Raw genomic sequence first — 19,976 nt, 5'->3', positions numbered from 1 at the left:
ACGCATAGCATGGGATGTGGCCGTCATCTTAGCTGTAATCGTAAGAACGATACCGCCAGGAACAATAAATACCTCACTGCGAAACAGTATCGCGGTTCCGGTCGGTATCGATTACTGAGAAATGTATACATCAATTAATCGAAAAACAACTTCACCCGATTACATACGATAATCGTTCGCTATACATTCGAAATTCTGTATTATCTTTTTAAATATACACGATGTCAGCATTCAATGCCTGAACTAAGTTCATCTGCGTGTGTGTGTGAGGGGGGCGGGGGGTAAGCATCAGTGCCAGACATCTAGATGGAAAGGCTACGGGAAACAAATGGATTAGCCGTACACAGCTATGGGGGTAATCCACGGAAGTTGTACGGTCTTTTTGTCTACTGATTACACCGCTGTTTTAGAAGTATCGATACCGACAGCAAGCGACAAAACGAGGGGATGGGGGGGGGGGGTGTTGTTTTCATGATTTAAACAGTTTAAACATCGAGTTGTCAATTATTGCTAATTCCTATTGACGTACGTTTGATACAGTCCTGTTAGTTCAAGGTTTCTGATGGTAGCTCATGCCTGCATACTTTTCTAGTTGAGTTTAGTGACGGGCTTTTTTCCATAAAAAAAAAAGATTCATAACAATATCTTTTAATAATGTAACTGTAAGTAATGCGATGATAAATTTTATCAACAAAATGTACGAAACGTTGATCTATTTGTAAAAAAAAATACGAAAACCGAAATTATATTGAACATGGAACTAGAAGAACGTCTCAACTAATATCTAGATCGATATCTATATATATAATTCTCTTCTGGGATCAGTTAGAAAACAAGCTGCAAGCGCGCCTTTGCAGTCCCCTCTCTTCCTCTCTATCACTATCACTACCACCCCCACCCCACCCCCACATGATCTGGTGAGCGGTGTTCACTCTGTTTACATTTTACAATCATAGAGACGGGTTTGGTGACGGCTATTAGGGGCAGATAATTTAGTTTGAAACGATTTTAAACTTAGAGGAGGTAACTAAGAGGAGGCTGCTTTCACGTGGGGGGGGGGGGGGGGGTTAGTGTTTTTAAGTAAATATTTTCAATGGCAGCATTGGTACTGTCGAATTCACAAATTATAAATTACTGAAAAGTAGAAAAAAACAACTAAATAGCGGCGTATGATACGCAGCGGGTCGGCTCGTGGTAAATAAAACGTTACGTACACAGATACGCTAAAACGAAAAATTAATCTAAACCATATCCTAAAATAATAATACGAGTAACACTATTCATTCTACTGCCAACAAATTATTTCCATTAATAACCTCGAAATTTTGCACACCAAGTGTACACATTTCTGCACCGGTGCGCACAATGTACCAGGCGGAAGCTGTTGTATTTTTCAGCGCGCCATCGACGTCGCTATAGTGTAAAAAGAAAAGCTGATACATTAAGCTGTAGTCATCCTTTCCCTATTTACTTAAAATAACAAGACTCTACAGGGTACAGTATAGTAAAATGGCAAGATTTAGAAAGACTTTGATAGCCAGTACGGTAAGTCGTGTGAGGAATGTGTTCAGACCATCAACGGGGTTGAACAACGAGTTGTACAGAACTGTACCATCAGGTTTAAATTGTATCGACCAGATACCGCAAGAGTTGCTGCTGAATATCTTCAGCTACCTCGACAAAAACACACTGCTGCGGTTGATGTGCGTGTGTAAGCATTGGAGGAAGTTGATCCTGACTAGCCCAAAGTTGTGGCGGAATAAACATTTGAAGCTGGCTTGCAGTCGACCGTCTCTGTATAACAAAAGAGCCTATTCGTACGCGAAACGGTTCGGATCCTACGTCCAGCGTCTGAATATCACGTGCGAGCACCCGAATAGACACGCCTGCAAGTTCATGGCCATCTGCTTACGTAAATTGTTACTCAGCTTACGTCATCCGTCTTTGACGTCATTAAAAATAACTGATTTACGGTTAGATAACTCGGGGGGCGGCGTGACCTTGGTTAGCCTGAGTCAGGTTATGACGCGGATCCTGTCGTCCATGGATAAGCTCCAGGATTTCCACATGACGTCATCACTCTGGCCGCTCCAAGAAGGCCTCAGGGTCATCCTGACCGTGTTGTCCGTTTTCCGCGGGACTCTACGGTCGCTCGTCATCGACCGTTTCTTCTCTGACGATTCTATCCTTCAGCCCTCGACCGTGGTCGACCAACTGACCAGAGGTATCCTGGCTCTCCCGCGCTTGGCGAAGCTGGGGGTGGATTACTTTCTCGTGACTGATGACTTTGTGACTGCGCTGTCTAAGTCACATGCGGGGCAGCTCAAGGTTCTCAAACTGACAGTGAAAGATCTCAACCCCAGGACACCCAAAATTTTAAAAACTACCTGGGTACAATTGGTAAGTAAATGCTGCTCTCTACTGGTAAATCTTACCAAACAGTGGTAGACAAATTTGAAGTAATGGGTCCAAAACTTATAAAAAAATCAAACTTTACTACACGTTTACGGCATAGCCTAAGCTGGTAGAGGGCTAGGCTGCTAACCCAAAGTATCGAGTTCGAATCCAGGTTAAGTCAGTATTACACCCATGAGTCCACCCAGCTCTGGTGGGTACCTAATGCATGTTAGGGAAATTAAAGTCGACTTGACCTTTTAAATCTAAAACTTGATTTTAAATCTAAATCTTTACTTATTATCTAAAACTTGACTTAAAATCTAGAATATGACTTAAAATCTAAAAAAAAAACCACTTTAAATCTAAAACTACAAGACTGGTTAGAAAGTAGGAATATATATATATATATATATATATATATATATATATATATATATATATATATATATATATATATATATATATATATATATATATATATATATATATATATATATATGCGCATATATACATAAATATACGTATGTATAATCTATAAATTAACCTGTCCCAAAGAGCGGCCACTCAGTTCTCTGCCCCTGTTTTTATCAGATGTAATCCCCAGTTCTCTGCCCCTGTGGTTATCAGATCAGACGACAAGACAGGGAGATAACTCCGGTATTGATTGTAGCACCAGGAAAATACTAAATAAATCACCAGCCCAGGGTAGGCACAATAGGTTGATGTGGCGTGTGGCGGTCCACGTTTTAAGCCCCCGTCCTCATCCTGCGTCCGATCTTAATGAGATAATTATAATTAATATCAGGTGTGGACGGAGATATGGATGGGGCTTCAGAGTCGAGCTAAGGAGGAAATATAATTTTTCTTTAATCTGTTTTTTACTTGCTTCTCTCGCAAGGGAAGGACAACTGGACAGAGTGATCGGCCTTTGTGTTGAAGTGTTTCTATTTTAAGACACGCCCCCCCCTTTTTTTTTGCACATGTGGTTTTCATGTGAAAAACATCACATTCATTGATGGGAAATACTTTTTTGCACTTGGGTAGATTCTGTAGTTCAGATTATGGTAATGAGGGCGGTAGTTAATTAATCCATTAGTTAATTGGTGCAAATTTTCTGTCGTGCACTGCCTGTTCCCATGGACAGAGTGTAGCGGGTGGGTTATATCGGTGTAACAAGCACACATTTAATGTGGGTGTATTGTGGGGGTGGGTAGTTAAAATGTGTGTGAGATGAGAGGTTAACTTTGTGAGGGTGGAGAGAGTGGTGAGGGTTTGATGTGAGAGTGTGAGGGATAGAGGTAGAAGTGAGGTGTGGAAGTTGAGGTGTGGGGAGAGGAATTGAAGTGGATGTGGTGGATTGAAGGTGTAGAGGTTGGGGGTAGGTAATGTTGTGTGGGGCGCGGAGGGAGGCTGAATTAAGTGTGTGGTGGTTAGTGTGGAGAGTGATATAGTGTTCTGTAACATCATTTACTGAATGCCCAATGCTTTAGTTATATCATGCTCTAACCTAGCATGTATGTGACAAATACTATTTATGCCTTGTATTTTAAATCCCTAGTGTTACAAAAACGTGTAAAGTTGATGACCAAATACTATAAACACCAGTATTTTAATGAAGAGATGATGTAAAGACCTAGTATTTTAATCACCAATTATTTTAGAGTCATGTATTTCAAATACCTAACACTACAATAAACTATTTTAGATTATCTTTTGTTTCGAGGACAATAATTTTAATGACAATATTTTATAAAGACCTAGTATTGTAAAGACCTAAAGTAAAAGTTTTAATAATCTTTTAATGACTTAATGTAATAAAGACCTATTTTCGATTACCTATTTATTGTTGCTAAACCAAAAAATCCACAGTTCGAATACCCGGGCAGGTGAGGCTCGATAACTGAGAACAGCAACCCATCTAGGAGAGAAAACTCCAAAATCAAACAACTGCTGCCTTGTAGTTTGTTCTTGGTTGGACAAAGGCTATTGAAGCAAATCCAAAAAGAAAAGCAGGCTGAAATCGGAGTCAACGGTCCATATAGCGCTTTAAAGTTTGACACGTAATACATGACGAACGTAAAGAAATATGACCTTTAGTTGTAAAGACCTATTAGCGTAGGTTAATCACCTATTGTATCAAACCCCCTTCCTGTAGAAATACCCCTACGCTAGTGTCAGCGACTTCTTACTTTAGTGATCAATGGGTTTAATCATACATTAATAACATAACGACTCCATTAATCTGTCTATTAATGAGTTTTATCAGTAGAGGAAACCCAAATTTTAGCCTAATTAACTTAATTAAAGAGGAAACGTTTACTGCCAGTGTAGACGAAAAGCCTGATAGCCTTTACACCCCATCATGACGCTAAGGAGTGTCACCTTAAGGTATTATTTCCATGAATAATGCAACAGAAGGGAAATGTCATACAATACAGGTGCTACTTTGCACGCCGAAGGGGGGGGGGGGGTGTTGAGTAGCAAACTTAGGGGGGGGGGGTCGATGGTGATTTGGCATACATTACTACAACTCACACTGTTACGACCAAACTTTCATTCAATTCCAAACGCGATTCAAGGTACGGTTCAAACCTTTATTTGTTCTTATCCTCACCATTACACCATCAGCCCTCGTCCCTAGCCGCTACTAACTAAAAAGCCCCTTTACAATCGTTCACTCCAGCTTATATACCCGCACTCGACCTTGGGATAGCAATACCTAAACACCCCGGGGTTAACTCAACTCACGCACACCTCTCTCCTATGTTCTAGACTATTCCAACCAATTCTAACCTCACTTACTACTGACCCGTAACGCCAAGAAATTGTTTTTTTTTTTGGGGGGGGGGGGTAGTTTTATCTAAGGAAGAAACAAAGGGTGTAAATAAAATGGAGATGGGGAGGGGGTCGTAGGGTCTGAACATCTTATTTTACGCTTTGTTGCTTCTCAGTGAATTCGAATCAAATTTGAGAATATTTTTTTTTCATTTTTCCATTGCTACTACCAGAAAAAGGCCTGCCCATCATTAAAAGTAGCGTTCCAGATTGATGGTTGGGTCATCTCCCCTTCCGTGGCCATCCCCGCCATATTGGATCCGGTTCTGCCCATCTACAAGATCCGGTTGATGATAGGGTCAAAGTTCGTGCTGCTGGATACGGACAAGTTAAAGATGGCGACGGTACTACAGCATATCACCACCAGCTTTAGGTCAGTGTCTTGACTGAGTATGGGTGGGTTATGTGTGTGTTGTGTGAGTGTTATGTCCGTGTTATGGGTGGGTTATGTGTGTAGTATGTGTGTGTTATGTGTGTGTTTTGTGGGTGTTGTGTAAGTGTTATGTGTGTGTTATATGTGTGTTATGTGTGTGTTGTGTGTGTTGTGTGTGTTGTGTGAGTGTTATGTCCGTGTTATGGGTGGGTTATGTGTGTTATGTGTGTGTTATGTGTGTGTTATGTGTGTGTTGTGGGTGTTGTGTGAGTGTTATGTGTGTGTTAGGTGTATATTATGTCCATGTTATGTGTGTGCTATTTATATGTGTGTTATGTGTATATTGCATGTGTGTTATGTGCATTGCGTGGGTGTTATAATTACTGTATGTGTGTTATGTGTATTATTTGTGTTCGTATGGCTATGATAAGTGTTTTTCATGTGTCATGTTATGAGTATTCTTGTGAATATGTTATGTGTATGTTATGTATGTTATGTTTATTATATGTATATTATGTGTGTTTTAAGCGTATAATATATGTGAGTGTTCTGTGTGTTATGTGTGGGCTATGTATGTTTAAAATGTGCAATGTCTGTGTTACGGGGGTGTTATGTGTCTTTTAAGTGTCTTTAGTTTGTATGTGTTCAACTGCTCTATGTAGAGTATGTGTACTGTATACTAGCCGTGTTTGATATAGCGTGTGTGATCAAAATATCATGTATATGTGCTTCAAGTAAACTCCGTTATAGCAGTCATCTTGTAAAAAATAACGTCGTCATTGTCCGGTCAATTTGACGTCAGCACTGCCTAATCACAGTGACGTCATATTTAGGTACTGAACTATGATTCAAAGCGCGTCTACATTAGCAAAGGACACTAAAATAAAGTTGAATGTGACCCTTTAATACTCCCTAACAGTAACCCTAACCTCAAACATGAACGATGTAAACGGGAAATTCCCAAAATACTAACCAACATACACGTTTGTATTCCCGTCTCAAGCTCCATGTTGTGTTGAGTTATTATCTGAGACTACACCACTAACCAACATCAGAGGCGTAGCGAGGGGGGGGGGGGCGGGGGGGTGCGGACCGCACCGGGTGACACCATTTAGGGGGGTGACACCAAGGCAAAAAAGTAGCACAATATATAGAGAAAAACTTGAGGGGGGTGCAAATCGAAAAATTGAAAGTTTATCCCTGGGAAAGGTCGCTACGCCTCTGGGGGGGGGGGGGGGGGTGACACCATTAAGTGCCGCACCGGGTGACACCCGACCTCGCTACTTCAGTCTCACGCGAAGTTATGCTGAGTTATTATAATCTGAGACTACACTACTAACCAACATACAAGTTTATATATCCGTCTCACGCTGAGCTATTATATTTATAGAGCGACACTTCATAGCTCTACCCCGCATGAATAGACATATTCAGTGTCTAGATTCCTATGAACGAGCTAAGCCATAAGATGAATTATTGATCTAATCATCAAATGAATTGCCAGGCGAAGACTAATTACTACATATCTCCAGCGCCTGCCAGAAATAATTAATAACGCGTCATCATGGCCGCCGACGTCCTTGACATTTGGTTGTGTGTTTGTCAAAGCTAATAATGTTCTGTGTATAGGGGAGACTGTGCCAAATAATTGCGCGCCATTTTGATTTTGACGAAGGGAAATGCGACGAGTTAACGTTTTTTTTTTGTCGACTCCATTTTGGAAATCGCTGATGAGGGTGCAGGTTAAAGAATTTGCTCATGCCATAGAAAATTGCTGAGGTTGTGGAGATATGTTACTCTTATGTGATACACATTGTTACGTTTGTTTGAGGGATTAATAGTGATATCGACTGTACAGTTTATTGAGGTATTAGTATTTAAACTGATTATCATATTTCCATGATCGTGCCGCAGACACGTGGTGCAGAGGATGTAGAGTTCATTTGCTTTAGAGACTTCGGCATATGAAGGGATAGTGCGGTCAGCACTATGCCTAGCCGCTTTTGTTACGTACCCATCAGAGCTCGGTGGACTCATGGACATTCTATTGACTTGAACCCGGATTCAAACTCTAGACTTTCGAGTTGGCAGTTTAGCGCTCTACCGTTAGGCAACAAGTTAATTGAGGGATTCGAATCTAAAGGGATTTAGTTATGTAACACATTCTCCAACGCAGTCGTATAAACGTGCAGCCCTTTACAAACACCCCCCCCCCCCTCTTCAAATACTCGCAATACCTTGAAAATACGTTTGCTCGAGTAAGAAACCGAATTTAAATATGGTACTGGCATCCTCCCCTCCACACCCACCCCGCTTCCAATACTCGCATAACCTTGAAAAAAAAAACCGTTTGCATGAGTAAGAAACCGAGTTTACATATACTGGCATAAGTAGGTGGCGCTGTTAACAAGGGTGGCTGAGGTGAAGGGAGATAACTTCTGTGACTTTGGTAAAGGGAAACTACTAGTGTCTTGTGCTCTGTTTTCTGCAGTCAGAGTTTGGTGAAGTTTGAGATGGAAGTAGACAACTACATCGACCCCATCGACGCATCCTTCAAGCGGCTTGTCCAGAATTGTCGACACCTGATTCGAGTAAAGGTAAGAAGGGGTATATAGTATGTGTGTGTTCCGGGGGGGGGGGGGGGGTAGTAGGTTGTGGAGGTCACTCCAAAGCATAAAAAAATTATAAGATTGGTGACCAAATACAAAGTTGTATCTTGTCATATAAAATCACTTCAAAATATCGGGAATATTCCAAAATTTAAGGGTCACTCCAAAATTAGGAAAAACTTCAAAATATCCGGAATATTGCAAAATATAAGGGTCATTCCTAAATTAGGGAGCATTTCAAAATATAGGGCACATTCCAAATTTAGGGATCACTTTCACATATAGGGAACCCTAAAAATCTAAAGCACAACTTCAAAAGATAGGGATCAATCTACAAGAAGGGATCACTTCAGTGACTAGTGACCACTCCAAAAAGATTATGGGGATACCTCCAAAAAAAAAAAAACAAGAACCCAAACTTAAAGGCCATGACTAGTTCGCCAACTGTAAAAACAAATTAACGCCTCTTGTTTTTACCAGGGCTACAAAAATCTTTCCACCACTTTTCTTTCAAAGTGATTCGCGTGATCTAATTCCTTTACACTTTGTGTAACGTTTCTTTTAACTTCTCAGTAGTTCAAAAAGGTCTTCCCCATTTTTCTCCAATTTTTAGCAGTCACTACTCCCCTTATACATTGTTCTTTTCACCTTACATAACTGAGCACTATGTCACACAGTTGAAAGCCCGTTTAGCTCCTGATTTTTTTCCATTTTTTAACACAGTTCGCGAGAGTTTAACGTGTTGTTGATCAAAGTAGCCAAGAGTAATTGTTTTGTTCGCGTGTCTGAATGGTTTCAGTAAAATACTACAAACGTTAGACAAAAAGAATCCGAGCTAAGAGATATAGAGTTCACTTTTACACGCGATAGTCTACAAAGAGTACGCAGTAGAGTTGATCTGAATAGTCAACACGCACACGTATACACGCACACAGGCATATATGTACACACACGCACACGGACAAAGATATATACACACACACCCAAACACACACACACAGGTACAAATACACGCACACATAGTCAGACAATCACACTTTCACTTGTCTGTCCAAATTGCATCCCCCTCCTCACTTATAAAAGTCCTCCTCCCCCCTCCCCCCTTTATGTCCTCAGGTCTGGGCCTTCTTCTCGGGCCAACACACCCGCCGTCTTGTCCTGGGCCACATACAAGCCAGAAAACTCCAGCACAAGATCAAGACGTTTCTGGAAAAAACTAACAAACGGCCGAGACTAAACCCGCCCGACGGCCCAGGTTCGAGAACCACCATGACAGGGAGCGTGCAGGCAGGGCCTAGTCGGCTTACAGTCCCAGGTTCGAGAACCGTCATGACAAGGAGTGACAGAACACAGAACATGGGGGCAGGTCCTAGTCGTCTAACAGACCCAGGTTCGAGAACTACCACGGCAGCAACTGACAGAACACAGAACATGCAAGCTGGACCTAGTCACCTAACAGTCCCAGGTTCGAGTACCGCCATGACAGCGAGTATTGGACTTCAGAACATGGGGGCAGGTCCTAGTCGTCTAACAGACCCAGGTTCGAGAACTACCACGGCAGCAACTGACAGAACACAGAACATGCAAGCTGGACCTAGTTGGCTTACAGTCTCAGATTCGAGAACCGCCATGACAGCGAGTGACAGAACACAGAACATGGGGGCAGGGCCTAGTCACCTAACAGTCCCAGGTTCGAGAACCATCGCATCAACTGACAGAACACAGAACATGCAAGCTGGACCTAGTGGGCTAACAGTCCCAGGTTTGAGAACCGCTATGACATCGAGTATTGGACCTCAAAACATGCAGGCAGGGCCAAGTCGGTTTACAGTCCTAAGTTCGAGATCCACTATGATGGCGACTGTTAGACCTCCTAACATGCAGGCTGGACCTAGTCACTTAACAGTCCCAGGTTCGAGAACCGCCATGACAGCGAGTATTGGACTTCAGAACATGGGGGCAGGTCCTAGTCGTCTAACAGACCCAGGTTTGAGAACTACCAGGACAGCGAGAATTGGACCTCAGAACATGCAAGCTGGACCTAGTCAGCTAACAGTCCCAGGTTCGAGAACCATCGCATCAACTGACAGAACACAGAACATGCAAGCTGGACCTAGTGGGCTAACAGTCCCAGGTTTGAGAACCGCTATGACATCGAGTATTGGACCTCAAAACATGCAGGCAGGGCCAAGTCGGTTTACAGTCCTAAGTTCGAGATCCACTATGATGGCGACTGTTAGACCTCCTAACATGCAGGCTGGGCCTAGTGGGCTAACAGTCCCAGGTTTAAGAACCACCGAATCAACTGACAGAACACAAATCATGGGGGCTGGGCCTAGTGGGCTAACAGTCACAGGTTTGAGAACCGCCATGACAGCGAGTATTGGAACTCCTAACATGCAAGCTGGGTCTAGTGGGCTAACAGTCCCAGGTTCAAGAACCACCGAATCAACTGACAGAACACAAATAATGCAGGCTGGGCCTAGTGGGCTAACAGTCCCAGGTTCAAGAACCACCGAATCAACTGACAGAACACAAATAATGCAGGCTGGGCCTAGTGGGCTAACAGTCCCAGGTTCAAGAACCACCATGACAGCGAGTATTGGACCTCCTAACATGCAGGCAGGGCCTAGTCGGCTAAGAGACCCAGGTTCAAGAACTACCGAGTCAACTGACAGAACACATAACATGCCGGCTGGACCTAGTGGGCTTACAGTCCCAGGTTATAGAACCGCCATGACATCAAGTACCCCAACACAAAACGGTACCACCAAGGAGGCTGGGCCTCGCTAACTGACGGTTAGATCGTGGGTCAGCCCCACCCACGGAGTAAACACCACCTGCCCCCCACTTTTTTCATCAATATGCTCACCATCATATCTGACTTACCGTACCTAATTAACTTGATTAAAAATATCTCCATCAATTTATAATTAATTTACCAAACATCACTGACGAAAAACTAAACATTAACATTTTAGCATAACATTCATTACACATTGTAGATATTAAACGTAAGATGAACAGCTACAACATTTGTTCGAAGTTAGTTTATACTTTAATTAAACCTTGTGGACTTAATTAAATTTAAAGTGTGGAGTAACCTTACATATTTTAATTCACATTTGATATATTATTATTTGAGCTACGATAGCAATATATTATACGAATATTTTGAAATTATCAAATTAAAATTAGTTAATTTAATTATCATTAAATACAATTTAACGAAAGCAAATAAAAAATAAAGTAATGAAACAAAATATTCATCCGAAAAGTAATCAAAAGTTAATACGTCCCTAAGTTACGTAAGCATAAATTATCACATCGCTAAACAACGCTATTTCTTATCTAATCTTACGGGCACAAGTGCAGTAGTTAAAAACAATCGCAACGTCCAATGCTTATTTTCTCGAAGACTTGTTTTAACTTGAAAGTTATAATTTGTATCGTCCGAAAAATGCAGTACCGCAACCAAAAATATTGTTGATTTGGCCGTAATATATTATTATAATGACATTGAACAATTTTATCTAAAGTACATAAGGAGTAGATCAAGGAAAATTTATATAGAGAGATTATTTAATTTCTAATTAAAAAAAAACTAATGGAAGCAATAGTTCAACAATTGTTTCAAGTAATGGTAAATATAATTTCAAAGGTCAAGGAAAATACATATAGTAAGATTATTTAATTTTTCTAAAGAAAGAAGCTAATGAAAGTAATAGTTCAACCATTTTTTCAAGTGATGGTAAATACAATTTTAAAGAAATAAATTGGTAGATGGGCATGCTAAGGTTTCCGCTCTGCTCCTGAGAACTCGAATCACGTGACACAGGGTGTCATGTGTACTTTATAAATAACCGGTTAAAATACACCAGAGGTGACTTCCGGCGCCCTGCTGGTCACGTGGCTCGGATCCTCCCTAGTTTATCGTCAAGCATTCTGTCACCTACCTTTATTTTAAAGAGCGCGATACAGATACCCTGGGCTACTTACTAGAATCTATGACAAAACAGAATCTGGGTGGCACCAGACGCCCGGTCTGTAGTGTTGTTGCCATGGGCAACACCGAAGACGCCCTTGACATATACGCCGTCATTGAGGGGTGTTATGTCTAACTATTTTGAAAAAGGATCAACGTACACTGAAGGGTTTTAAATAGCACACCTCAACATGAAGAAAATGCCACAAAACTGAAGCGAATGTTTGAGAAAAAATCCGGCCGAAATAGCACACCCTTGGACGACTTGGCGGTGTGTCAACAAAACCACGCCCCAACAAAACCACGCCCCAACAAAACCACGCCCCAACAAAACCACGCCCCAACAAAACCACGCCCCAACAAAACCACGCCACAACAAAACCACGCCCCAACAAAACCACGCCCCAACAAAACCACACCCCATCAAAACCACGCCCCATCAAAACCACGCCCCAACAAAACCACGCCCTAACAAAACCACTTGTCAACTAGTATTTTTCAAACCAAATTTAAATGTTTTTATGAATACGGTAAAAAACGTAGAAAAGTTACTTCCGGTATTACAATTTAAAACTGTAAACAATGATAATGATAGACAATAAAATGTAGCTAACTTAAAGAAAAACAGGCTCTGTTGGAAAGTGTAAATTTTGTTATTATTCAATCCAATCCGTAACACGTTGTCCTACAAGTAGTTACGATATTAATATAATATTATTAGTAGCCTAAGTCTACCGGTACTTTATTTGATTCTATTATAAGTAAATGTTTTAAAATTGTTTATTTTGGGTACTCTTGGCATTTTAAAATCTCGAAGCGGGGCCTAGAAACAAATAGCCGGCGAGATTATTTTTTTTATCAATAGGAACCACGTTTACAACAATTAATTTAGTGTTAGAATGAAAATTTATATCTTGCTCGCTAACGAGATTTCAAATATTAAACGAGAGACTGAGACTCACAAGTCCTATTAAGATTAAAAAAAAATCAACGTCCAATTTTTCACATGCGCACTATTATTGCACGGGTGCGCACAATGCAACACCAGGAAGTTCTCAAACTGAACGACGGTATTGTTTCTATCCCATAGTCCTGTTATTTGTTTATGAAAATGGAATCAGCAGAAAAAAAGCGTATTACTTCATCAGTATTGCCGGCATTGAAAAAGAGAAAGACGTACCATCAAAAGTTAAATAAACCTTCCAAGGTTAATTACATGCGGGACCTAATACCCGAACATATTTGCATTCATATATTTAGGTTCCTGTCCATAGAAGACTTGATTCGAGTAGCCGGGGTCTGCAAGGGTTTCCGAGAGTTGATTCATTCAACTCCCAGAGTTTGGCGGGATATGCACCTGAGGCTGTCCTGTAAAGTACAAAAACTTGATCTGGAACCGGAGGTAGTGTGCAAGTACGCCATACAATTCGCGGCACACTGCCAGAAACTGACGATCAACTATTACCACTGCCTAAAAATGGCAGACAGTATCCGAAACCTATTGGTAAATCTACGTCCAATTTCTCTGACGTCATTAGTGATTATTGGGGCACGACGTAGTATTTCCGAGGTGCCGGAAGTGTCCTGTATCATTGAGGCTTTAACGCGTATGCTATCCGGAAGAAAACGCCTACAAAAGTTCGGAATGACATTTGCTTTTTGGGAAGTTAGCGACGGCATCCAAGTCTTAGAACCTGTGTTGTCGATGTCCAAGGGAACGCTGGAATCTCTGCGGATAGAAGGATTCTTCGATTGGAGCGGCTTTAACCAGAAACCAGTAGAGTTTAACCGACTGACCACCAGCATCCTTTTACTCAACAACTTGACAGAACTTGGGTTAGACTACGGTTTTTTGACAGATGCCTTCGTTAATGCGCTAGCCAGATCTAACCCGAGACTAAAGAATCTGAGACTATTTGATGAAGTCTCTCATGATAGTACAAGTATTTTAAAAGATACCTGGGTTAATTTGGTGAGTGGGTTCGTTTTTTAAAGGTCAATATCGGTGCATGAAAGATATACACGGATAGTGTGTGCTGCAGATGTTGTTGATTGATGAGTGAGTCCCCCATTAAGATCAACATTTTATCACACACACACACCACACACACCAAACAAACACATCACACACACCACACACACATACATTACACACACCACATACACCCCACACACCCCACACACACCCCACACACACTACACCACATCACACACACCACACACACATACACACACGATATATATATATATATATATATATATATATATATATATATATATATATATATATATATATATATATATATATATTGTGAGCTCTTGTTTTAGTACAGTAAATTAGTTAGACGAATATATTTTTATAAATGTATATATTTCTATAAAATAAACGGTCCCTTAATAATTTGAATTACGGAGATCATCATGGATGCAATATGTGTTAAAATTGAATGACATTAAACAGCACATTAGAGTTTAACACAAGTTCAATTTTTTACATAGGTCTTTAAGTTAGGGTGCAGTGGAAGTTTAATACATTTTATGCAGATTGTTCCGTATGTTAATTCCCCAGTAAATAATATGCTCAGGCAGCTTCAAATTATGTCCTATGTAAAAAAAAAAAGTAAAGTAGAATTCACTTGTTTCTGTGACCTCGGCATATGAAGTGATAGTGTGGTCAGCACTATGTCCAGCCGCCTTTACTTTCCCTAACGTGAGTTAGGTACCCATCAGTTAGATGAACTCAGGGACGGTCTACTGACTTGAACCCAGATTCAAACTCGAGACTTACCAGTAAGCAGTCCAGCTCTCTACCGCTAGACCACTCCGTCCCCAATGTACTGTGTAATAGATTAAAAATAATGAAATACATTTCTGACTAAATGTAGAGCACACATCTGTAGCTAGGTTTTATTTTCTTTGAGCTAAAAGAAATCACATTTGAGTTACGTTTTATATTACACAGACTGAGAGTTGCCCTGAAATGAAAGTAGCTTTTCGAATACACTGCCTCACACGTCGTTCTCCAGTTTCGATACTGGGCATGTTGGATCCGGTCTTGAAGGTGAGAGACCTGCGGATATTGTATAAAGAGGATGGCGCTTTCTACGATTGGTCTGACGTTTCAGATGCTCTATATGACATTAGATCCTGGTACAGGTAGGCGAGGTGTGTGTGCGTGTATTTGTTGGTGTGTGCGCAGTTGTTTGTGTGTTCGTATTAGTTTAAGTGTTTGTGTGTGTTTGTATGTGTGTGTGTTTGTGTGTGTGTGTGTACCGATACGAGCCAATGTGAGTGTATTTGAGAGTGTTGTGTATGTTTGTCTACGAGTATGTGTGTGTGTCGATACGAGCTAATGTGAGTGTATTGAGAGTGTTTTGTATGTTTGTCCACGTGTATGTATCTGTTTTAAATCTGCCATTGTCATAATTTAACTTGATAGACTGGAGTGTAAAGAATATTGCATGACTTTGTATGGTCTTCACTGACTCTCTGATTCAGGTTTTTTTTTAAGTGGTCAAGATGGCGCTTGCATTCTTCTTGTCTAAAAGTAATTAAATGGACTTGATTTTACATTTGTAACAATTAAACCAGTCCCTCTGGTACCTGTTAGCGTGTCTTGTGAGCGTAGCCTTAGTACCACACTTTAAATCTTACTCTGGTCGCGGATGTTTTGCCGGCGGCGACAGCAACATTTTTTTTTTAAATATCACACTGACAATGTGTCCCAAGTTAACAAAATGTAATCGAAAACACTTGGTGTACATAAACTCGCAGTAGACTAGATCTTGTTATAACACACTTAATATATTACAGAACGAAATAAAAGCGTAGGTAGATCTAAATATTGAGACTATAAAGACAACATATGGTATAATGTGGTTTCGTTTGAGAATTGGCGCAATTTTTTAGTCCTGTAATTAATTTAACCGTCGAGAGGTACGGAGTGGTCGAAATGTAGAGCGCAGAAATGCGAATACAAATGTCTCGAGTTCGGAAATTCCAAAGCAGATGAGGCTCGTAGTCTGAGGACAGTACTATACCTAGGGCTAGGGTTACAAAACTACAAAACCAAACAACTTTCTTCCAGCATGTTCTTAGGTTGACAAAGGCTATGAAAGCAAATAAAAGAAAGAACAGCTACAGTCGGATATAACCGGCCATATACGAGCGCATTACACGTAACATAATGCTAAATTATGTTGGTGGAGATCACCCTCGATGGTTATATTATGCACAAATAAAAAAACAATATAGTTAAGCAACAACTTTTGCACCTTTCTAAATTATATGCCTACGAGCCGACCCGCGGCATATCATACGCCGCTATTTAGTTGTGAATTCGACAGTACCAACGCTGCCACTAAAAATATTTCTTTAAAACACTATTAGTATCTCTTTAAGGACGATAACCCCCCCCCCTTCCTCCCCCCCCTCCGTTAAAGTAAACTCCACTTAGTTACCCCCCCCCCCCTCCCCCCTACGTTTAAAATCGTTTCAAACTAAATTATCTGCCCCTAATAGTCGTCACTAAAGCCGGCTCTTCTTGTAAACATTTAGCGTGAACCACAGCTCACCAGACCATGTAGGGGTGGGGGTGGTAGGGAGCGCGCTTACAGCTTGTTTTCTAGCGTCTCCCAGAAGATAATTATATATATAGATATGCAGTCTCGGCAAATAATAGAATGTCTATTATTCCATGCACATGGAAAAAAATCTGATCTTTTCTTCTCTTTCTGATCTACAGGGAAAGTCTTGTCACCTTGGTGCTAGACGTCGAAAACACTGACAAAATTGACAAGTCATTTCTACAGCTTGTTCGTCAGTGCGAACATTTGGTCTATGTAAATGTAAGTGATAGGGTTCCAGCCAACAGGCCAACCCATAACTTAACGAGAACCTACCGATGAAAGTACTTAAGACATGATATTTTTTTTCAGGGCAGTTAAAATTACAGAAAAATAAAGCCTTTTAAAACCCTTCCACCCCCTTTTTTTAGGTCTCGGCTAATTTTCACAAACCAGGGACTGAAAAAACCGTGATGAAGTTAATACAGCAGAGAAGGCGCAAGCTCAACATGAAGAAAACGCCACAAACCTCCAGCAGATGTTTGAGAAAACATCCGGCCGAAGGTCCAAGTTCGAATACTGCTGATACCAAGGAGCCGATAAACGTTATGTAGAAAGAGACGAAGATGGAGGGAGACAGGAGTCATGACTTGGCGAGTCCCAGGGTAGACAACCTACTGACTCATTTACAAAAAAAAAAAGAAAATGTGAAACTTTAATGAGTCATTAACATCAGAATATAATATTTTGTTATTTGTATGTATATACTTAATTATTTAAAAAAAAAATATAAAAAATTTAAAAAAAAATAGATTCTGCCAGGACACATACCATCAAGTTTTACCATCGAATAAATAAACATAATGAACTACAGACATCGTTGTTTGATGTTCAAAAAGTAATGTTGGAATGATTTTCTTATTTAACAGCGGTATTTTAAAAAAAAAATGCATTAATTAAAAACGTGCATGTATGGTCATAAAAGACACAATACAAGCTTAGACGCAACACAAATAAACCGGGAGTGATCTCCCCTAAACTTTCTCGAATATTCTAATATAACACTACGAGGGATGGCAACTCGGGATATAGACTTCTAGACATGATTTTTAATCCATTTTAAATACTCAATTTAAAAAAAAAATTCATAAAAAAACGTTTTAATAACAAGCTTTTATGTCCTAATGCACTAAAAAGTAGAAAATAAATTATACATTACTATTTAAATTACTATAAAGAAAAGCGTAGGTCACTTTAGTACCTATTGGAAACCTTTATTAATGTTTAGGAAGAGACCCACGCTTTTCTTTATAGTAATTTAAATAGTAATGTATAATTTATTTTCTACTTTTTAGTGCATTAGGACATAAAAGCTTCTTATTAAAACGTTTTTTTATGAATTTTTTTTTCAGTACTTTACATGTTTTATTTACAATAGAGTTACATGACTAAAAACCATTGCGCGCCTACTGAACGTGATGGCGCAGCTATTGAACGTACCGTGAAGGCGCAGCTATTGAACGTGATGACGCGTGTGGTGTGGTTGGCTAGACATGCCTACTAATTCGGTCCAAATTTTAATTCATAAAAAATTCATTCATTAATTCATAAAAAATTAATAAGGCATCCAATTAAGTCAAATTTAGTTTCAGATTGCATTGTCTTCATGTCTTGACCCACGTGCCAAATGTGAATCGTATCGGTCAAGTAGAAGGGTCCGAATTTTCACTCCTGCGTTTCGGTCTAGACTGACGACTGACGACTGACGACAGACAGAGGAAGTGAGTTAAATAAAAGCTTGTAAAAATAGAATATAATCTCGTAGAAAAAAGAAATGCACACCAAGTGAACGCTAAATCAAGATGTGCATAATAGTGCGCAATATTATTAGTACTTTATAACTTTACATGCGATTTTTGAGAAATCGGAAATAGCGTAAATAAGTACTTCCGGTCAACGGAAATTACTCAAAATTTGACAGAACGTAGAGAATTAGATCTTTTACTTACATATCAAATTTCATTTATCTATCTGAAATAGTACTCAAGTTATAGACTTTTGAAAAATTCAAAGTAGAAAAAGTACCACTTCCGGTTATCCGAAATCGCTCAAAAGTTAATACGGATCTACGATTTTGATAAAATACTTATATATGAAATTTCATCAACCTAGCTGTAACGGTACTCAAGTTATCGTGTTTACACACGGACACACACACACACACACACACACGGACAGACAGACAGACACACAGACATACGGTCAATATTGCAAAATTATGTTTTTCCGTATCAGTGAGATGTAAAACGTCGAGATTTAAAAAAAAATCTCGATTTTTTTTTTTTGCACGATTACAAGACTTTCTCTATACTTCGTATATACGAGAAAGTAAAAAAGAAACACGTGGAAATTAGGAAAATACATATTTTAGTGTTCAAAGTAGCAGAATAATCACGCAGTCATTTGTACGTATCTTAAGATAGATGGCCGGGCTATATGTAGAACGGCGATCTTTGTCGAACCACATGGCAACAGCTGATTTGCAGGGGATATTGAAGCCTGCAAAAGGGATGGATCGGACACGGCTTAAGGAGGTTAGATGTCAACATAGGCAAGGGATGGACTAAAACCCCAAAAATGAAAAGTAGGCCGGCCTAAGCAATCCTGGAGAACCGTGGAAGGAGAAGCTAGGGCTTCTGGGTTTACATGGGCTTAACTAAAGAGCGCTGGTCAAAGCAGTCTAATGGATTAGTAAAGTTGCTGCCTTTTTGCTCATCAAGGATTAAGTTTACATTTGTACCGAGTTAATCCTTAAACTTGGTTCTTAATTCCGGTTGTTTTAAAATCACTAAGGAGTGATGTCTATAGCGCTGGTTCTAATCCCGGGTTCGACCAAACGCCAAGGGGTTTGGTGAGTCACTCTCATGGGTTCGGCGGAGGTCAAGACACACCTGACTTATATAATTCACCATCGGATAGTGTCAGTGCTGATGGTAAGCTATCCAGTAGGGTTCAGTGAATGCGCATGTGTGACTGGTGGGGTGCGGTACCTCCAAACAGATTAAGAACCACTGGTCAAAAGGTTGATGTCGGGGCCTGGAAATTGGTTATGTTCATGTTGGATTGTCTTCCGTTATTTCACAAAATGTATTTTTATTAGCTAGAACTCCGTTACGCTGAGCAATTTTTTCAAGAATTTTATTTCGTTAATT

The 19,976-nt window shown here is 40.1% G+C and overlaps 3 protein-coding genes across 3 annotated transcripts in view; 2 read left to right on the top strand and 1 right to left on the bottom strand.

The window, feature by feature from the left end:
- The window catches only part of LOC131939021 (uncharacterized), a 259,843-nt gene that overhangs the window by 55,416 nt on the left and 184,451 nt on the right, over positions 1-19,976 (bottom strand). The gene's annotated exons all lie outside the window — the stretch shown is intronic.
- On the top strand, positions 1,393-11,243 carry LOC131939007 (uncharacterized). The gene is made up of 4 exons (XM_059297254.1): positions 1,393-2,400; positions 5,406-5,605; positions 8,097-8,202; positions 9,331-11,243. Exons 1-4 carry the CDS (start codon positions 1,510-1,512, stop codon positions 11,005-11,007), a joined length of 2,874 nt encoding a protein of 957 aa, XP_059153237.1. The 5' UTR covers positions 1,393-1,509; the 3' UTR covers positions 11,008-11,243.
- LOC131939011 (uncharacterized) lies at positions 13,281-17,468 on the top strand. Its single transcript, XM_059297260.1, has 4 exons — positions 13,281-14,171; positions 15,162-15,355; positions 16,944-17,046; positions 17,196-17,468. Exons 1-4 carry the CDS (start codon positions 13,305-13,307, stop codon positions 17,376-17,378), a joined length of 1,347 nt encoding a protein of 448 aa, XP_059153243.1. The 5' UTR covers positions 13,281-13,304; the 3' UTR covers positions 17,379-17,468.

Source organism: Physella acuta, unplaced genomic scaffold, assembly GCF_028476545.2.
Source record: "Physella acuta isolate Inbredline_101_S28 unplaced genomic scaffold, ASM2847654v3 ptg000263l, whole genome shotgun sequence".
Classification (NCBI taxonomy): Eukaryota; Metazoa; Mollusca; class Gastropoda; family Physidae; genus Physella; species Physella acuta.
This window is presented reverse-complemented; position numbering and strand designations above follow the sequence as displayed.

Coding starts and splice junctions, on each gene's coding strand:
- LOC131939007 (XM_059297254.1), top strand. CDS start 1,510: ATGGCAAGATTTAGAAAGACTTTGATAGCCAGTACGGTAAGTCGTGTG. Junction 2,401..5,405: donor AAACTACCTGGGTACAATTG/GTAAGTAAATGC, acceptor TGCTACTACCAG/AAAAAGGCCTGCCCATCATT. Junction 8,203..9,330: donor GACACCTGATTCGAGTAAAG/GTAAGAAGGGGT, acceptor TTATGTCCTCAG/GTCTGGGCCTTCTTCTCGGG.
- LOC131939011 (XM_059297260.1), top strand. CDS start 13,305: ATGAAAATGGAATCAGCAGAAAAAAAGCGTATTACTTCATCAGTATTG. Junction 14,172..15,161: donor AAGATACCTGGGTTAATTTG/GTGAGTGGGTTC, acceptor TATATTACACAG/ACTGAGAGTTGCCCTGAAAT. Junction 17,047..17,195: donor AACATTTGGTCTATGTAAAT/GTAAGTGATAGG, acceptor CCCTTTTTTTAG/GTCTCGGCTAATTTTCACAA.